The sequence below is a fragment of the Artemia sp. Qi Xiang Cuo genome, chromosome 17, assembly GCF_049724085.1.
Source record: "Artemia sp. Qi Xiang Cuo chromosome 17, ASM4972408v1, whole genome shotgun sequence".
Taxonomy (NCBI): Eukaryota; Metazoa; Arthropoda; class Branchiopoda; order Anostraca; family Artemiidae; genus Artemia; species Artemia sp. Qi Xiang Cuo.
In genome coordinates, this window is record NC_142810.1 from 56,657,808 (window position 1) to 56,679,518 (window position 21,711).

At 35.8% G+C, this 21,711-nt stretch overlaps 1 protein-coding gene across 1 annotated transcript in view; it reads left to right on the forward strand.

The window, feature by feature from the left end:
- The window catches only part of LOC148942392 (merlin-like), a 150,556-nt gene that overhangs the window by 114,523 nt on the left and 14,322 nt on the right, over nt 1–21,711 (forward strand). Inside the window, 3 exon segments of the mRNA XM_089103541.1 lie at nt 485–700; nt 7,107–7,258; nt 16,076–16,235. Coding sequence (XP_088959667.1) covers nt 485–700; nt 7,107–7,258; nt 16,076–16,235 — 528 coding nt within the window.

The following is a 21,711-nucleotide window of genomic DNA, read 5'->3' on the forward strand; positions in this document are numbered from 1 at the left end:
CTACCTATACCAAATTCCATTACCTCCATATTCCCTTCTTTTTTTATTCTTTTTATTTGCCTTACTTTTTCTTTTGTTGTTTAAATTAACACGTAGGAGGAATTGGCTGAAGTGTCATTCTCTGGCGGGGGATTCTTTGCGGGGGATTATATTCGGGGGAAGAATGTAACTGTCCGCGGAGGGATCAGCTGGGCACCATCATTCACTTACCTGATGTGCTGTAGAGATGTACCGTTCTATCAAAAATGTTTCAGAGTCAGTGGTATATCAAAGTTGGAAACCATAGAATTCTTGTTTTTTGTTTTCTCTTGTTGATTGTTTTGGAACTTTGGACCCATTTGTGTTTTCTTTTTCAATTTTTTGTGTTTCCTTTTTTACTTTTTTGTGTTTTCCATTTTCACTTTTTCAAAGTTCAGAGTTAGATTTAACAGCTACTCCGATTTAATCACATCATTTTTTATGTTTATTAACTTTTGTTTTACAGTCGGAAGAAGAAAAGCTGCTTTACGAGAGGCGAATGAGAGAAGCAGAACTACTGGCTGCACAAATGTTAGAAGAGGCAGAGAGGCGAGTAAACGAAGCAGAATACTTGAAAGTTCAGTTATCTCAAGCCAAAATGGCCGAAAGGCAAGCAAAAGAACGGCTAGTCCAGTATTGCCAAGTACCAGTTCTTGCGTCGCAACCTACAGTCCCTGTGCTGGTAAATTATTATTCTTCTGCTTATCTATGCTATGAAGTGCTTTGTTTGTTTGTCTAGTAAGCATTCCAAAAAATTGACAATTTGGGCTGAAAATTGGCACATATGGATTTTCGGCAAGAAAGGGCCGAGAGGGAATGAGGAGGAGGTAGAATTTGATCATCCTACACGTGAATCATAATTTATATAAAATCCGTTTTCATGATTCGATACTGTTGCGTCTAGTATCTCTCTGGCTCGATCTCCGATGGAATTTCTTATACAGAGTTTGTTAATTTCTTGCTTTTGAATGAGATTATTTTTTAGACACGATATTTATTTCCGAAAAATTATTATAAAAAATGAAGGGCGGAATTTCAATTTGAGGGTCAATAACAGGATAAAACACCCCAGCAATTTTTTTATTTTCTGTTGTGCAAACGCCAAAGTTTTGTGTTCCTGAGGGGAATGACACTTTTTCTTCTACTACTACTACTAATAACTCACCGCAGCACAAAGCTGCCTAAGGCCAACACAGCCACGCACGCTCCTCCTCCATCCCAATCTATTCAAAGCCTCTCTTTTTACACCCTCCCAGGAAGTCTCCAAGTTTTCTTTAAATCTTTTTTTATGACGTCCTCCCACCCCAGACGAGGACGACCTGCTTTCCGTTTAGCCCTAGACGGTTGACGCTTTTTTGAATTCCAAAATTTGAAAGTTCGTACTTGTAGATCCTGTAAAGTGTTTAATGCGAGAACCAAGGCCCCTAATATTGTTTCAGGATCGCTATAGGCCTCTAAGTGCCATGAAGTTAGCTTCTATTCATTTGTATCGGCTAACTAGCCACTTTAAGTTGTTTACTTTTTTCAATGTTTGTTTTCATGATCAATGATGCATTATCATTAATGTATGACACCGAGACAATGAACCTTATTTGCACTTTTACTTAAAATCCACATAGATTGGGAGGAATATTCGAAAATTGAAGTGTCCTAAGGTGTAAGAGGTCAGAGGTAAGACAATGATGGAGCGGTCCAAAGTTGATAACTACTTGGTTTTTCGTCACAGCTTGTATTTCGGCGGGTAATTCCTACTTTGATTAAAAAGCACTCTGTGTTCACAGCTATGCTCACAATCGTTATTGTTGATCATGGTGATTTTTGTTTCAGTTTTTTATAAGTTTTTTTGCCGTTATACTCATAATCACGTGCATCCAGTGTAGATTGTGAATCACCTCGTGGTGATTTTGTTTTCTTTTGTTCCTGTTTTCTTAGCTGTTATACTCATAACCACGTTTATCCAGTGTAGATTGTGAGTCACCTCATGGTGATTTTTGTTTTAATTTGTTCCCTTTTTCTAGCTGTTATACTAACAATCACGTGCATCCAGTGTAGATTGTGAATCACCTCCCAATCACGTGAATTCAGTGTAGATTATGAATCACCTCATGGTTATTTTTGCTTTCATTTCCTTTTTTTAACCGTTATTTTCACAATCACGTGCACCTTGTGTAGATTGGGAACCACCTCATGTTAATTTTTGTTTTAATTTTTTTCTGTTTTTTAGCCGTTACACTCACAATCACGTGTACCCAGTGTAAATTCGGAATCACCTCTTGATTGATTTTATTTTCATTTTTTTTGTTTTTTTTGCCGTTATACTCACAATCCCGTGCATCCAGTGTAGATTGTGAATCACCTCCCAACTACATGAATCCAGTGTAGATTATGAACCATCTCATGGTAATTTTTGTTTCAATTTTTTTCTGTTTTTTAGCCGTTATATTCACAATCACGTGCACCCAGTGTAAATTGGGAATCTCCTCTTAATTGTTTTGGTTTCATTTTTTCTGTTTTTTTTTGCCGTTTTACTAACAATCACGTGCATCTAGTGTAGATTGTGACTCACCTCGTGGTGATTTTTGCTTTCATTTGTTTCTATTTTTAGCCGTTATTTTCGTAATTACGTCCATCCAGCATTGATTGTGAATCACCTAATTGTGATTTTTGCTTTCATTTCTTCCTGTTTTTAGCCGTTATACTTTCAATCACATGCACCCAGTTTAAATTGGGAATCACCTCTTGATTGTTTTTGTTTTCATTTTTTTCAGTTTTTTTTTTTGCCGTTATAGTCACAATTACGTGCATTCACTGTAGATTTTGAATCACCTCATGGTAATTTTTTCTTTCATTTGTTCCTGTTTTTAGTCGTTATACCCACAATCACGTGCACCAAATGTAAATTGGGAATCATCTCTTGATTGTTTTTGTTTTCATTTTTTCTGTTTTTTTTTTGCCGTTATACTCACAATCACGTGCATCCAGTGTAGGTTGTGAATCACCTCATGGTAATTTTTGCTTTCATTTTTTCCTGTTTCTAGCCGTTATACTCATAATCACCTACACCCAGTGTAAATTGGGAATCACCTCTTGATCGTTTTTATTTTCATTTTTTCTGTTTTTTTGCCGTTATACTCACAATCACGTGCACTCAGTGTAAATTGGGGATCACCTCTTGATTATTTTAGTTTTCATTTTGTCTGTTTTTTGCCGTTATCCTCACAATCACGTTCACCCAGTGTATGCTGTGAATAATCTCATCGTTAATACATTCTGAGACCACACTGGCTATACATAACCAATGAAACTCAGAGAGGAAAGAAAATAACAAAAAGAAAAATAAAATAAAAAAAAGGTGAAAAACGAGGATTTTAGCATGCTATAAAAATATTGTAGCATGCTATAGTTCTCCAGCTACGGGTATACGGAGTTTCTTAGCCACCATTTTTAAGCCTCTTTTAAGCACACAGAAATCCTATATAAAAAAAACTCCATAGATCATGTTGAGAAGTTAAAAAATCAAAGTACAACAGAAAAAACTATTTTATCTAGTTTTGATGCAGTTTCTATGTACACTTCATGCGATGTCCATAAATGTGAGCAGGCCTTACAAAGAAAATTAGAGGAAAATTCAGCTTGGTCGGATTACAAAACTTTTGAAATTGATACAATAATGACCCTTGTCCGTCTTTGCAACAAGTACTCCTCGTATTTTAAATTCCGAAACAAATTTTTTCTTCAAATAATAGGCTTATCCATGGGCACTGTCTTGTCTCCTTATTTGGCAAATTTTTACATGGATTTCATAGAACAGTCTGCTTTGAATAGTTTCCACTTAAAAGACTCTATCTGGTTTCGTTTCTTTGATGATATCCTTTCTGCTTGTGAACATGGACAAAACTCTCTAAAAGATTTTTTTGGCAAATTTGAACTCCTTCGATTCGAATCTTCAGTTCACAATGGAACTTGAAAATACAGGTTAGCTGCCTTTCTTGGTTATTTTGATTATAAAAACTGTTCCTACCTTTGATTTTTCTAAATACAGAAACCTGACCCATAATGATCGATATCTTCATTTCTCTTCCCATCATAATAATCTCTTTAGTCGACAGAGTTTTAAAAAATCTGTTCCCGTAATCATATAAATTCTGAATTAAACTGTGTCAAAGATATTCTTTTCTGGAATGGTTACCCAACCAAACTTATTGGAAATATCGTAGATAGACGATTAAAAAAAAACTTTCATGACTTTACCATACATCCTGAAACTTGGCGATAAACTTGGAAAAATTTTAAGAAAACATAATGTCTCTGTTTCTTTCAAAACTGAACAAAAAGTTGAACATTTTTTCAACTCAGGAAAGGATAAAACTGACCCAGTACTTGGTAGTGGTGTCTACAGAATCCCGTGTTCATGTGGGAAATTTTAAATTGGTAGGACCCATCAACAACTAGGTGAACGTTTGTATGAACACAAAATTTCAATAGACAAGTCCCTGAGATTAAAAAATAACAATGAGAACTTTGATTCGGCATTGGCTTCGCATATTTTCGTAAATCCGACCCATCTGGTTCTTTTTGACGAGGCAATCTTAATATCCACTGTAAATGGCCTACAAAAAACTCTTATAGAGATAATTGAGATAAAAAAATACATGAACCAAAATTTAGCAATAAATAGAGATACTGGAGATATTTCGTTGAGCCCAATTTACGACAGTTTGATTGTGAAGGACTCAGTCAATATTTTCAACCGGTATACTTGAGAGAACCTATTTGCACATCAAATGATTGACGAATTTGTAGGCCAGCCAAAACTATGGCAAGACAAATGATTATTGCCCAATCATCTTGGTAGATTTCTTCTTCGTTGATTCCAACCTGGTTCTTATTTAGTTTCTGTTCTGTCGTTGGCAAGTAAACTTTGACAGGTTCGATTTTCGTTGGTTTCTTTTTCTTTTCTTTCTTTTTTGTTTAGCACTGAGGACGACTCGGCGGAGGTACTTGTAAAAATATTTGCTCATATTTTCTTCTGCATAGTGTGCCACTGGCTAACAAAATCCTCGTTTTTCGCCTTTTTTAATTTTCTTTTTCTTTTTGTTATTTTCTTTCCTCTCTGAGTTTCAAATCTCATCGTTATTTTGTTTTCTTTTTTCTGTTTTTGTAGTCGTTATTCTCACAATGACGTGCACCCAGAGTAGATCAGGAATCGCTTCATTTATTTTTTATTTAATTTTTCCGTGTTTTGCCGTTATACTCACAATCACATGCACCCAGTGTAGACTGGGAAACACCTCGTGGTAATTTTGGCTTTCATTTGTTCCTTTTTTCAGCCGTTATACTCACAATCACCTGCTTCCAGTGTAAATTGTGAATCACCTCTTGATTCTTTTTATTTAATTTTTGCCATTTTTTGCCGTTATACTCACAATCACGTGCACCCAGTGTATATTGGGATCCACCTCATGGTAATTTTGGCTTTCATTTGTTCCTTTTTTTAGCCGTTATACTCACAATCACCTGCTTCCAGTGTAAATTGTGAATCACCTCTTGATTCTTTTTATTTAATTTTTGCCGTTTTTTGCCGTTATACTCACAATCACGTGCACCCAGTGTATATTGGGATCCACCTCATGGTAAATTTTGCTTTCATTTGTTCCTGTTTTTAGCCGTTATACTCACAATCACATGCACCCAGTGTAAATTGGGAATCACCTCTTGATTCTTTTTATTTAATTTTTGCCGTTTTTAGCCGTTATACTCACAATCACATGCACCCAGTTTAAATTGGGAATCACCCCCTGATCGTTTTTGTTTTCATTGTTTCTGTTTTTTAGCCGTTATACTCACAATCACCTGCTTTCAGTGTAAATTGTGAATCACCTCTTGATTCTTTTTGTTTAATTTTTGCCGTTTTTAGCCGTTATACTTACAATCACATGCACCCAGTGTAAATTGGGAATCACCTCTTGATCGTTTTTTTTTTATTGTTTCTATTTTTTTGCTGTTATACTTGCAATCACGTGCTCCCAGTGTAGATTGGGAACCATCTCATGGTAATTTGTTCTTTCATTTGTTCCTGTTTTAGCCGTTATACTCACAATCACCTGCACCCAGTGTAAATTGGGAATCACCTCTTGATTGTTTTTGTTTACATTTCTCTGTTTTTTTTGCCGTTATACTCACAATCACGTGCACCCAGTGTAGATTGTGAATCACCTCATGTTAATTTTTGCTTTCATTTGTTTTTGCTTTTAGCCGTTATACTCACAATCACCCGCACCCAGTGTAAATTGGGAATCACCCCCTGATCGTTTTTGTTTTCATTGTTTCTGTTTTTTATCCGTTATACTCACAATCACCTGCTTTCAGTGTAAATTGTGAATCACCTCTTGATTCTTTTTGTTTAATTTTTGCCGTTTTTAGCCGTTATACTTACAATCACATGCACCCAGTGTAAATTTGGAATCACCTCTTGATCGTTTTTTTTTTCATTGTTTCAATTTTTTTGCCGTTATACTCGCAATCACGTGCTCCCAGTGTAGATTGGGAACCATCTCATGGTAATTTGTTCTTTCATTTGTTCCTGTTTTAGCCGTTATACTCACAATCACCTGCACCCAGTGTAAATTAGGAATCACCTCTTGATTGTTTTTTTTTTCATTTTTTCTGTTTTTTCGCCGTTATACTCACAATCACGTGCACCCAGTGTAGATTGGGAACCACCTCACGGTGATTTTCTTTTAATTCTTTCTGTTTTTTTGCTGTTATACTCACAACCACGTGCACTCAGTGTAAATTGAGAATTACCTCTTGATTATTTTTGTTTTCATTTTGTCTGTTTTTTACCGTTATACCCACAATCACGTTCACCCAGTGTAGACTCTGAATAATCTCATCGTTATTTTGTTTTCTTTTTTTCTGTTTTTGTAGTCGTTATTACTCACAATGACGTACGCCCAGCGTTGATCAGGAATCGCTTCTTATAGTTTTTTATTTATTTTTTTCCGTTCTTTGCCGTTATGCTCGCAATCACATGTGCCCCGTGTAGATTGAGAATCACCTAATGGTGATTTTTTTTTTTTTTTTAGCCTTTATACTCACAATCACGTGCACCTAGTGTTGACGTAGCTTCAGATATTCAAGGCCTCCGTCTAAATGACCGATCTCCTGATCTACTCTCAACCTATCAAATTGATAATAGTGAGGTAGACACACTGGCCATACAAATTGAGAAAGAAAGGTATGTTGTCCATCTACTAGGGTAAATAATAGTGTTTTCGTCCATAATCTCTCTAATATTCAGCCTAAATCATATAGGAGCACAAAGAAAAGTATTGGACAAACATTATAATATTCCTCAGTACCATAGCCCCAAGTATAGCATAATATAAATAACTTGAAACAGTGTTAATAATAATGTTTGATAAATAATTCCGTACCCGCTTCGGACTGAATTGTCAAAAATCATACCAACGTCTTAAGTTCAATTGTATTTTCGCGGCCGCAGGACAAATTTTATCCTTACTGTTCGGAATGCGAAAGCTCTGAGATGCGATTATTCATCTTTTATATTTGGTTTCTTCTTTAAGGAGTAAAAAAAAAGAGTTATTTTTTAATAGCAGAATTTGAAAAAAAAACTTCTGGCTTTATAATGTGTTTGAACCGTAATAATGACAAGAAAAAAGGGTGCATAAGCAAAAGACAAAATAATAAAAAAGTGGAGAAGGATAGTTCAGTTTCATTAACCGAACTAAAAGTAATAACATTTCGTTAAATAACGTTCAGTAAAATCTTAAAAACGTTTTTCGTAGAAACGCAATATACACTTAAACGGATTAAGTCTCGTCTTAATTGACATCGTTCACCCTGCCAGTAGTCGACTGGCTTTGACCAGATAACCCAATCATAGTCGCCTTCTCAAAAATGATCTGCTTGCAAAAAATGCTGGTGGCAGGATAATGGCAGGTGGCTGGAAGTCTTACTGGGTCACTACAGAAGACCAAGGAAGGTTCAGATTATTTGATCAGGTGTTATATACAGAACCTTGCTTTTCTGCGGAACTAATGGGGTCATAAATGTTGAATTTTCTAAAAATGTAGGAATTGCGAGTCCAAAGAAGAAAATGCAGAATATATTTTTAACCTTTGAGTTTTGTTAGATTGACAGTCGCTTTCAGCCTGTTTTAAGCCAATTAAGTTTGAATTAATGAGTTATTAGTTAATCAACTTAATTACTTATATAAGTCAATATAATGTAAATCAATTAATTTATAATCAATTATAATAATAATAAATAAATTAATATCAAATATAATATAAATTTTAATTGTAATTTTATATTTAAATCAGCAGTAATTCTTATTGCTAATTTATACTGCAGCATTGTCTAAAGAAGGTCATTTTTTTTACTCTGGCCTTAATAACTACCCTTTTTAATTGTCAAACCTCCAAAAAATGTCTGATAACCATTCTTCAAATATAAACTTTTGCTTTTTTTCCTGTGGTATACCACTACTGCTAATAATTTTTGCCCAAATTCTTTAAAAAATTTTATGTCCTCACTTTCATTTAAGAAGTAAGCTATTAATAAGATATTGACGTACAGGTAAACCAGTATATCTCGTTTCGTATAGAAGTTTGAAAATTATACTTGAATCATATTATGATTCAAGTATAAATAGCCAAGTGGACTGGTGCGCTGGATTTAGGATCCTTTGTCCGAGAGGACGAGTGTTCGAATCCTAGTGTAATCAATTTTTTGGTTTGGGACGGGGGTCAGTGGCGTGACTCTGTAAGCTCAGCCAGAGTCGACCCAGCTTTAAATGGTTACCTGGGGAAATCTGGGGAAGGTAAATAGGAAGGATATGCGAAAGAACAGGATGCTTGGCCCCCAATCCCCAATTGCACTTCCTGACTGAAGGGCCAAGAAACGGAGATCAGCACCGCCGGTAGGAACTTTAAAGTCCAATGCCGTATTCTTTACCTTATTTTTTTACCATATTATGATTCATTATACAAATTGTATTATGTTGGACTTATGTTTAGGTTTGTGTTTATGGATTTATGTTTTATGTTTATGATATTATGTTTTTATGATTTATATTTTTAATATTAGATTTTATGTCTTATGTAGATGCACCCAATCTTACTTAACATGTTTGCTGATGTTCTGGCCGCCTTTTCTTCTTCTCTTACAAACTTAGCATATTTGCGGATTTTGTCTTTCCTGTGAAAAAGCCAGTTTATCTTCCTAATAACCTCAAAACACTGTAAGAAGCTTTTATCTGCAAAGAATGCCATCTACATTATTTCTCTTTCTAAAGGATAAGCATATTTAGTAACGTTTTCTGCTTACTGTTTCAAGGCTATGGTTCTTGTATATCACCATTTTCAATAAAAAGGAATACCTTAAAAAAGTTACATTAGTCATAAGTCTATGTGACATATTTGAATGTCATAGTTTATGAACATTATCCATGACATTTATATCATACTTGAATACCAAACCTACCCAGTCCACTTTTTAAAGAAAATAAGGTAGGCATTAAACCTGGATTAGGCTACCGTTAGAATTAAAAATATATTTAGCTACGATTTCTCAGGTAAAATAATAATCATATAGAATGATTATAATTTCCAAAGTTGAATACAAAAAAATTCAGGCCTTGGGTAATCCCCCCCCTCCCGATTAAAGAAAAATCCAACTGGCCTACACCCTAATAGCAAGTGTGCAACTTATCGTAAAAGAAATATATCGTCTGTTAGGACTGTCCTACTATCTTGAGATTACCGAATATCTTTTGTTTCTTGCTTTACCTGTTTACTTACCTTATACCTTTACTGTACTTACCGTTCACCTTTATCTTAATTTACCTGTTTACCCTTACCAAACTTACCTTTTACTTTTACCTTACCTTACCTGTTTAATTACCTTTACCATACTCACCGTTTACCTTTACCTTACTTTACCTGTTTACTTGCTTTTTACCTTTACCATGCTTACCGTTTACTTTTACCTTACTTTGCCTGTTTACCTACCTTTTACCTATACCATACTTACTGCTTACCATTACCTTACTTTACCTGTTTACTTACCTTTACCGTGCTTACCGTTTACCTTTACCTTATTTTACCTATTATCTTACCTGTTTACTCATTTTAACCTTAAACAGATACACAATTGAATTTATATAAGGCTCTGGTGCCTGCGTATAGGGGATAAAAATGTATTGGAAAAGTCAGCCCCCACTCTATCCTACAAAAAATTGTTCCCAAAGAAATGTTACCTCCCTAGCAAAACTAAATTTTTGATTGTTTTAGTTTTGTTAAGCTAGTTAGCTGTATTTTTCCCATCGCTATTTTTTCAATTATTTAAGGGTATTTTGATTTTTAGGGCTGATCTACACATGCAGCACGGTCCTTGACATATCAGTGTTTTAGGGAAGTTTCAATAAAAAACTGTTATTGGTCTATATTACCCAAGGTCGTATCTAGGGGGGATGTAAGGGGTTTGAACCCCCCCCCCCAAAAAAAAATAAATATATATATATATATATATATATATATATATATATATATATATATATATATATATATATATATCCACCTGAGACCTGACCATAGAAATACTTTTCCGATTATGTTCATTTCTTTGTAGTTGACAAACAAAAAATCGCGAAGAAAGGAAACGAGGACAATTAACAGCCAGTGAAAAGTCCTCGTTTCCTTTCTTCGCGATTTTTTGTTTATCATGATTAGCCAGTGTGGTCTCAGAAATTATTTGTAGTTGACTTAAAAAAAAAATCATTTTGACCATTGATCAACTAAAAAAAAGCTAACCCCCAATCTCTCCCCTGGAGGAGGTCCACAGGTGTGGACATTGGGTCCCTGTCGAGCTAAAAGTATAGTACAAAACTGTTTCGTCTATTAAAAAACATTTGTCAAAACGTTGAAAACAAAACATTACTCTTCATGAAACTTCTTGAAGCAGTTGTTGTCTCGTGTCAAGCAGAGAATGATTTTACACTGCGAGCACATCTATCTTGACCTTTTGCAGCATCTAGGCCTTCTGCATCGGGCTGCGTTCGCCAAGTCACATAATTCTGGTGGATGCAGTTCAGTTCTCGCATGTGGTGGAGGGATTGGCCTTTTTTTTCACGCTCAAAACACGGTGCTGAGTTTCACCCAAGAGATCTTTGTCACTATTTTCTTGACCTCGCGACTCCGAGCTTCTAGAACTGAGCAAACACTCGGCCACGTTGAAACGAAGGTCAATGAGCTGTTTGAGGTCACCAGAAACTTCTGGGCCATGGCCCTTCAGCTCTTGAAAGACATTGGCTAGTACAGCATCCACAAAATGATGAAACAGACGCACAGTCCAATTTTTAGTACGTGTCTCTAACCGTCAATAGCTAACCATACGGTCCACAAGTACTGTTGTAGTCGTAGACTACTCGTGGACATTGACCTGCACGTAAGACCCCTGGTGCTTGTCATACCGTTTGAACTCTGTGTCCTCTTCTATGCCTTTGTAGTTTGAAGACAGGAGAACCACTTTGTTATCATACCAGTGAGTCGCGGCTACTTTTCTATCTAAGCGCACAGACATGGCATATGGTCCTCTGCCCTTTCTTTTCATTTATGTTTCGGTAAAAAGCGTTAGGCCGTTGGCGCCCAATCGGTTCTTCATGATAGTTCTGGTCGCTTTTGTTTTTCTTTCAGCCAGCAAGTCGAGGAGGTTAACAGACGAGAAGTGCTCTCAGCTCGTCTCCCAAGGTGGTTGCTCCCTGGTAGATCTAGAAGTCAAGTATCAACCTCGAGGAGCTGGCGAGGACAAAATTCTTTAATCCAACCGGATTGGGCTTGTTGGGGACATAATGCTTGAGAGTCGACATACCTTGGAAGGGTATCATCTCTTCGTCAATTTAACAGTTCCTGTAACGTGGCAAGTGGAGACGGATATTCCTGAAGTTGTGAAGGATCGGCTGCACCTTCTAAAGTCTATTTTTGGTTTTTTCTTCGTCTGAGATTATTGAATCAACAACGAACTTCAGATTCGAACGGTTTGTAAAGGATCTGTCTCGACTTATTTTTTTCTATATGGCTTCCACCCTGAACTTCGCAGATCAGTGCGTGTGGATCCGAGGAAACTTGAGGTTCCCTATCAGGATGACAATGACAACAAAAATTTTCAGCTCGTCTGGAGTTACATTCAAGCTTTTGTGGTGGGCCAACTGATAGTTGTAGTTCATGCAGAAAGCTGTACGTTCGAAGAAGCTCTCCGCATAATATTGCCGAAATAATTGTTCTGGACTCCAGTCGTCGTGGTCCTGGAAGTGAGTGGGGCCCATGTCGGGGCCACGATGATGATCGAACCGTCTAGACGTCCTCCAGGACAAGGTTGCTGCTACTTTGTCAGCCTTCAAGCGTTTGGCACGGGTTTCTAAGTGTACATAACCATCAGGTTCTTCACTTTCAGCATCTGGAAGAACAGCATAACTGCTTGATGACGGAATGGATGCAATAGCTGGCTCACCATCAGAGTCTGAAGACGACAAAGAGTGGTTTTCGATCCATTCCTCATCATCATCTAAATCAGAGAGGTCCAGGTTGCTCTCATCCAGCATTCCGAGGGCGTCATCAAGGGAAACTGCAATGAAAGAACAGGTTCAGTAAGCTTAAAAATAATAGTTTTTTGTCAATTTAGCAAATAAAACAATCACTGGCCTCTGCTATCCCCATTAGAATCGAGATTTGAACTACGAAAAATCAACCCTAGCTTTTTACTCGATTGGAACCGCATGTCCACAGTCGTGGACATGGATGATTTTCAAGTTCCAAAAGATGGCACTTATCAAACTAACTGCTTTTAAAATTATCTAAGCACTGTCTAAAGTCAAGAGGGTACACCTGATTTTTCTCACCACTCGTTCTCATTTTCTTTTTTTTCTTTTTTGTTTTCATTTTCTTTTTTTTTTCATTTTCTTCTTTTTCTTTTTTTTGTGTTTTCATCTCCTTTTTTTAGCCTTTTCCAGTATGTAAAAACACCACTAAAAGTCACAGAAACTTTCTAAAAAAAAATCACAGATTGCATTTCAGGTCCAAAAATCACGTTGAAACAACGAAACCTTTGCTAGATGGCAAGGCCTCAGCACAAAAAATATTTTAAGGGGGTTGTTCCCACAGACGGGGACAACAGGTCTCAGGAGGATTCATATATATATATATATATATATATATATATATATATATATATATATATATATATATATATTATATATATATATATATATATATATATATATATATATATATATATATATATATATATATATATATATATATATATATATATATATATATATATATATATATATATATATATATATATATATATATATATATATATATCATCCCACTCGTAAAAACGTAACAAAAATACAAAAAAAATGATATGTTTTTTTAAAGTTTTTTTAAACCTAAGAGACCTAGGTTATGAAGATGATTCGAGTCTCCTAGATAAGAATGTTAGCAAAATGAATGGATTTTGAAGATCTCAGAGTGTAAGAATAGGCTTGAAAAATAATGTCAAGAAGACTACATTGCTTAGACTAGGAATAAACGGAGGTGAAAAGTAATGCTGCTTAACGACGATGATTGATAAAGTAGATAGCTTCACCTACATGGGCAGCATCGTTAGTGAAGATGGTGGCTGAACTGAAGATGTAAAAAAGTAGAATAGCCAGGTCCATGGTGCTTTTTTTATGGTCGAAAAATGTTAGAAAAAACATTTACGGTTTATGGTTGGAACGGTTTACGGTTGAAAACTGTTTGAATAATGTTTGCACATAACTCTCTGAACCAAAATTAGAATTTTGGAAGCTATGGTAATAGAAGAGGTTAAATATGGGTCTGAAACTTAAGCATTTCGATAGGCAGAGGAAGATTTGTTAAGTGTTTCTCAGTGGAAATGTCAACGGGTAATTTTGTGTATCCGTTTCACTGACTGCATTTCAAGGAACGAGCTAAAAGAAAAGACATCTCTATTGTATTCTCTTAGGCTCTAATGAGGGCAAAATGAAAAACAGTATAATGAAGGGGAAAACCCCCAATTTGGTTGGAAGAGTTCGTAAGGAAGAATTCAAGCAAATTGCAACTTCATAGGAGGGGGCAAAAGTAAAGCTTTAAATACATCGATGTGGATGAGGAGCGTACACTGTTGTGTTAGCGTCAGATGTATTGGCACTGAAGTGAGGTATTATTAGTAGTAGTAGCAATAGTATCCAGGTAGTCCCTTTAGCGCCTTACTGACTAGGCCTATTGGACAATTGTAGAATCCCTTATACAAAAAAAAACTGATGTAAATGTGTCTTTGTAAAAAAAACTTCGTATGACTGGCTCAAAGAGCTTGCGTACCTTTAACAAGAAACGTCTTTTTGCTGGCCCTAGCTAAGCTTTTAGAGTAATTGTAAACAACTGTTGTGTAGATCACTGATGTGAGTGCGTCTTGAGACATGCTATTACCAACACGTCTCAGACGTATTGGCACTGAAGTGAGGTATTATTAGTAGTAGTAGTAATAGTATCCAGGTAGTCCTTTTAGCGCCTTACTGACTAGGCCTATTGGGCAATTGTAAAATCCCTTATACAAAAAAAAACTGATGTAAATGTGTCTTCGTAAAAAAAACTTCTAATGAGTGGCTCAAAGAGCTTGCGTACCTTTAACAAGAAACATCTTTTTGCTGGCCCTAGCTAAGCCTTTAGAGTAATTGTAAACAACTGTTGTGTAGATCACTGATGTGAGTGCGTCTTGAGACATGCTATTACCAACACGTCTCAGACGTATTGGCACTGAAGTGAGGTATTATTAGTAGTAGTAGTAATAGTATCCAGGTAGTCCTTTTAGCGCCTTACTGACTAGGCCTATTGGGCAATTGTAAAATCCCTTATACAAAAAAAAAACTGATGTAAATGTGTCTTCGTAAAAAAACTTCGTATGAGTGGCTCAAAGAGCTTGCGTACCTTTAACAAGAAACGTCTTTTTGCTGGCCCTAGCTAAGCCTTTAGAGTAATTGTAAACAACTGTTGTGTAGATCACTGATGTGAGTGCGTCTTGAGAAATGCTATTACCAACACGTCTTGATTGTGACTTCTTGCTTAACGTTTAATTGCATAGAAACGAATAAACATTTACATAAACCGTTGGAACAGCTCTGGACCAAATTTTGATGTAATTTCTATCTTCTTTTTAATTGTCCTGATTAGGCCAACCCAGTCCTCTACTCTCTCTATGTCCTTACCCAAAATATTCCCTATATCCTTATCCCTTTTTCACAGAATTAAAAAAAAATGTTTGAGTTATTCATTATTGTTTTTATTTGACATACTTTATTCAGCTATGGTTAGGTTGTTGAAGTGTAGAAGTGTTTTGGTGACACCTCTGGTGTGAAAAGTCTGAATTAAATATGCCTTCAGACATTTTATTTCCAACATGTTCTATTTATGATTCCTAACGTTTGAATGCATAGAAACAAGTAAACATCTTCATAAGCGGTTGGAAAAGCCCTGGTGGTATCCTATTTTGATGTAATTTCTAGCTTTTTTTAAAATTGCCCTGGTTAGGCCTGCCAAGTGTAGGTAGATACCTCCGATGTGAAAACAGAAACTACTTTAAATGTGCCCTCATGAATTTTATTACCGACATCTTTTAATCACGTTTCTTTAGGGTTGACTGCATTTAAAAGAGTAAAGATTTTTTTAAGCAGTTGGAACTGTTCTGGTATGTTCTCTTTAATTGCCCGGGTTAGTCGTACCGAGCGTTAGTAGATACCCAAATGAATAAGACTGATTTAAATGTGCTCACAGAAATTTTATTGCCAACATGTTTGAATTATGGTTCTAAGGCTTGAATGAACTGAAAAGAGTGATCTCTAGAATTTTAGCTTGATTGAATTTATGGCTTCTTTTTAATTGCTCAGGGTAGGCCTACTGGTGGATAAATTCCAATCTGACAAGACTGGTGGAAATGTTTTTCTTACGTTTTAATGTGACTTTTTTAGGGTTGAATACCTTGAGAAAAGTAAACATCTTCATGAGCAGTTAAGAGAGCTCCGGTCGGAAATAGACATCCTCAAGGTTGAAGACAAACAATCCATCTTAGATCAGCTCCATCAAGAGCATAAAAAAGGAGGCGAAGATAAATACTCTACGCTCCGAAAGGTTCGAAATTCCTATTTGGAATCCTTTTTAACCTACTTATTCTTTTTCTAGCTTTACAGAAGAACGTAATTTTACGTCTTTGTTGGGTTTTGTATGAATTTGCTAATTTTTTTTTTTTTTTTTTTTTTTTTTTTTGATGATGTCTATTTCCCATCCTCAAGGTCGAACACAAAATAATCTATATTAAATCTGATCCATCGGATCGGAGTTCTTATTTGGAGATTGGAGTTCTTTTATGGAATCTTTTTTCAACCTTTTTTCTAGTTTTACAAAGAATGCATTTTCTGTGCTTTTTGTCGGATTTTCTTTATGTTGGCTAATTTATTACGATTTTTTGTTAAGTTATACGTAACCCTATTCAAATTTTACTTAAGTTTTTGGGATGTCTCCAGAATTCTGGAATTTATTTAGGGTGTGTTTTATGTTTTTATATGTGTTATAAATTTGGATATGGCCTAAATATTTTTAAATAGTATAGGATATAATCTGTCTTAAAATAATGATATGGCTTTTCATTTTTGGCACTTTAGGTCCAACAGATGGCCCAGTCTTGTTTCGTTTTTATAGTATGAATGTGGATATAGACAAAACATTTTTGTTTGAAAATCGTGACCTGGAAATCTATTGTTGGCACGTTAGAGTCTACAGATGGCCCTGCCTATTTTTCTTTTTTATAATTTGAATGTGGATATAGCTGAGACAATATTTTCGGCCCTACACCTTGAAATTCATTTTCGGCCCTCTGTTAGGGCTAACAGAGGGTCCTACCTTTTTTTCGATTTTATAGTTTGAATGTGGATATAGCCGAAACAATATTTTTAAAATGAGATTTAATTTATTATTTTCCATATATAATATGACCGTATCATGACTTGGAAATTCATTTTTGGCATTTAAGGGCCAATAACCAGCCCTACTTTAATTTTATTTTGATAGTGTGAATAGTAATATACCCCAAACACTAGTTGTAAAATGAGCGGTTATGTAGAAGAATTTTTTTTAATTCTAATTTGTATGATTCAATGGTAATCTTACGTTAAATAGCCTGAACACAATTTGGATATTCGTTTTTGGCATATCAGGGTTAATAGCGGGCCCTAATGTTTTCTTTTTTTTTGTCCGAAGACTCTACAAAATGAGAGATAATTGAGGGAATTTCTTAAAAGCTAATTTTCAAAAATTAATTCGCTTAATTTTTAATCAATTTCGTCATTCAATTAGTAAATGAATGGCAAATATGGAATAGAGAATGACAAGTTTCAGGAAATGGTGCGATTTGACTTAAAATTAGCTCTTCTAAATTACGCCTCATTTTAGAGAGAATGTTCAGGCAATATTGGCGTCGAACTTTTCATACTTTTACTTGTACAGAGGTGAAGTATGAGGAGCGTTCCCTAAGAGTAAGACCTTGTGAAAAATATTCTCTTAAAATATATAAAAATCATGACCGGAAATTTCATTCGGGCATTATCTATTTTTTATTGAATATGTGTATATAGGTGACAGTACCGGGAGCCCGGCGACTTTGCAGCGGAGCCCTGGCACTCCGCGTGTGGCAGGGTTCTATATATGGATTCTCATTGTCGCTTGTCTTCTAACCGCAGATATGAGCCTCTTCTTGACGACCTATTTATATCGTTTTTTTTGTGGCTAGTCATATTCGCTTTCTTGCTATCGTTTTTTATTCTCGCTGCCGCTTATCTTTTAACCTTATATTACTTTGTTCTCTCTGTGGCATATCTTTTAGCCGCATATTTCTTCGTTCCTCACTTTCATTTCTAATTTGCTCTACTCCTTGTTGTCGCATGTACTTATACGGAATGTCAAAAAACTGTTATCTTATATCATTGTATCTCAAGGCTGAATCTAGGGGGGGGGGGGGTTGTAGGAGTTGAGATTTGAAGCCCCCGCCCCGAAATGTTTGTCAGACTCGTAGAAATGTAACAAAAATGAATACAAACAAATTATTGATGAGTTTTTTTAAGTTTTTTGTACCCGTTTATACCCCCCACCCCCTATGAAAAAAAAAATCCTGGATACCACCCTGTTATATCGTAATAAAATTTGTGCTTGTTACACCACAGATCTTAGAGTGAAATTTTTAGATCTTCAAAGTTTCAGAAAATTGGGTTCACGTTTCATTTAAATGACTATCCAATGAAACTAAAGAAATGAATGTTATTTTTCTTAAGAGGGTTAAATATAGGGTATTTGTTGATTATCCAGAACGCACTAAAGAATTTTGATCTGTGTAGATCTGTCAGATCTGAGAAAAACTTGTTTAGCTGTCTGTATTTGGTAACAATTAGCTTAGACTCAGTGGAAAAACTACGTTCTAGGTATATTTTAATTAAATATTTAATGTATAGAGCTGGTATTTTGGTTAGGCTAGGTAGGTTAGGTTAGGTATTTAATATAATGGGTTCTGGGCGGCCTGCTCTCTATAATTGGCTGTCAAAACTTCCATAGTTTTGTTAATAAAGTATATATTTTCGTCATATTTTGGTATATTTCATTAGAATTAATCTTACTTCATTTCTTGGGTATGTTAAGCACTGTGCCGGCTGAAGCACTTCGGTGTAGACTTGAGAAGATATGTGATCCCCGTCCTGCACTGGTATCCGGGAAAATTGCTTTTACTGAGGCGAAAATAATTTCAATGATTTAAAGAACATGAAAATTGGAACTTGGAATGTTACAACATTAAAAAATGACTATCGTATCGAAATTTAGACTGAGGATTTCAGATGATTTAAACTGGATTTATTAAACATTTGATAAACTCATATCACAGGGGTAGGAAACCTAGAATTAGGTGGTATAGAATTTATTTACTCAGGCAGGAAGGATGGGGTACATAGACAGGGAGTAGGGCTCATGATGAATAAGAAAGCTGCTAAGTCTTGTTTAGGCTCAGAAGGTATTAATAAAAGAATACTAATTACTGATTTTCTGACTAGAAAGTTCAGGGTATCAGTTATAGTAGTGTACGCCCCTGTAGAAACAACTGACGGAAATATAGGTGACTGAGATTAATTTTACTTACAGTTACATGAGTAAACAGATAGGGTCCCAGGTAGAAATACGATGTTATTACTGGGAGATTTTAAAGCCCAGGTTGGTAGAAATAGGGATAGATGGTATCCCAGTCAAGGCAAATTTGGTGTAAGGAACAGTAATGGTTACAGACTTTTGCAATTTTGGAGGCATGACAATCTAGTTATAACCAATACATTATTTGGTTATCAAACGATTCATAAGATAGAATGTTATTCACATGATGGTAAAACAGCTAACCATATTGACTATGTTATAGTAAACTAAAGACTGGCAGGATAAATACAAGATTTTAGGGTATATAAAAGCGACGTCATTGATTTTAAAAGTAAACGTAACAATCTAGTATTTTTAAGGGTTGACTTAAAACTGAAATTTTGAGAGGTGAAGTACCTCCCGGATAGCGATGGTGTGTGTAGACCCCAGGAGGAGAACTTGAGGGAAACTTCCCAGGGGCAGCTAAATATTATATTTGAGAGTTCAGAATCTTATGATGTGGTAATGGTTGGAACAATTGTGGACAAATATTTTTTGAAGTTTCTGAAGGTGTATTAGGGAAGAAAGCTAGAACTGCAGCTAAGAATATTAGTGAAAAAGCTTTATATTTAATAGGAAGGAGAAATGACCTGTACAAGAATTATCTGAGTGATAGATCATATGAAAACAAAAGGAATGTAAAGAAAGAGGAGAAAGTATTAGAATATGAACTAAGGGGTTGTGAAGTGGAGACCATGGATAAAATTGCCGAGGATCTGGAAGATGCAGCTAGATGGCATAATAGTAAAATATTGTACTGGCACATTAACAAATTGAGAGGGAGTAGTCAATCCGGACTTGTCCCAGTTAAAGATAGGAATGGGGTCGCAATTAGCGATAAGGAAAAAACTAAAGCAAGATGGGCAGAACATTTTGAGAACTTGCTTAACCGAGATAGAGTTGCAGGAAAAAATATAGAGGAAAATGAATTAGTTTGTGATACCTTGGGTGTGAAGGAAGTTTTGTTTTGTGAGGAGGAATTAGTAACAGTACTAAAGGGATTAAAAAATAGTAAGGCTCCAGGTGCTGATAGGGTGGTAATTGAGTTTCTTAAAGATGGTGGCTCTGAGGTTAGAAATAAGTTACTGAAGATTACGAATATGATTTTTGAAAAAGGGGAAGTACCTAGCAGTTTTAGGAAAACCTTAATTAAGCCACTTTTTAAAAAAGGTGATAAAAGTGAGTGTGGTAATTATGGAGGCATTAGTCTGGTCTCTGTAGGTAGTAAATTACTTAGTAATGATACTTTTTAGACTGAGAGATGCCGTAGACATTTTTTTAAGAGAAGAGCAGTGCGGTTTTAGAAAAGGTAGAGGATGTGTCGACCAAATTTTCATTCTTAGGCTAATAATTGAGAAGTTCCTGAGTTTTCAAACACCTTTGGTCCTCAGTTTTATAGATTATGAGCAACCGTTCGTTTCTGTTCATAGAAGGGCTTTGGCAAAGGTATTATCCTTGCATGATAAACCAGACAAATACGTTAAAGTGATTATTGCTATGTACGAGAATAACACTGCTGTGGTTAAGGTAGGAAATGAGGTTAGCAGCTGGTTTGGTATTAAATTAGGAGTTAAGCATGGTTGTGTTTTATCCCACTTTATATGGATTGTTTTGATGGACTTTGTCTTAAGCATCACAGGAAAGGCAATGGGAGATCACGGAATCAAATGGGGAGGAAAAGGTCTCCTGGACTTAGATTATGTTGATTATTTAAGCATCCTAGATGAAAGTTTGAGCAAAATGAATGAAGTCTTAGAGGTTTTGCGAGTTCAGGGTGCTAGAATTGGTTTGAAGATTAATGTTAGGAAGACTAAGTCACTAAGGCTAAGAATAAGTGGAGATGACAAGGTGACGCTAGGTAACAAAAAGATTGAACAGGTTGGCAGCTTCACTTACCTTGGTAGTATTATTAGTAAAAATGGTGGGGCCAGTGAAGGTGTGAAAAGTAGAGTATCCAATACTCAGGGTGTTTTTCACACTTAAAAAAAGTCTGGAAGAATAGGAAGATAAGTCTACACAACCAAGATTAGAATATTAGAAGCTACAGTGATGACAGTGGTCAAATATGGCTCTGAAGCATGGACGCTCCGAAAAGCGGATGAAGATTTGCTTGATGTTTTCCAGAGAAATTGCTTAAGGATTCTTCTAGGTACCCGGCTAACTGACCGTATTTCAAACAATAGGCCATACGAAAAATGTGGTTCAATACCGCTCTCTAGGGCTATAATGAAAGAAAGGTTGAGGTGGTTAGGGCACGTTGTGCGGATGAAGGATGACAGATTGCCGAAGATTGTTCTTTTCGGCCAACCATCTAGGGCTAAAAGGGAAGCAGGTCGTCCCCGTTGGGGTGGGAGGACGTCATAAAGAAAGATTTAAAGGAAAT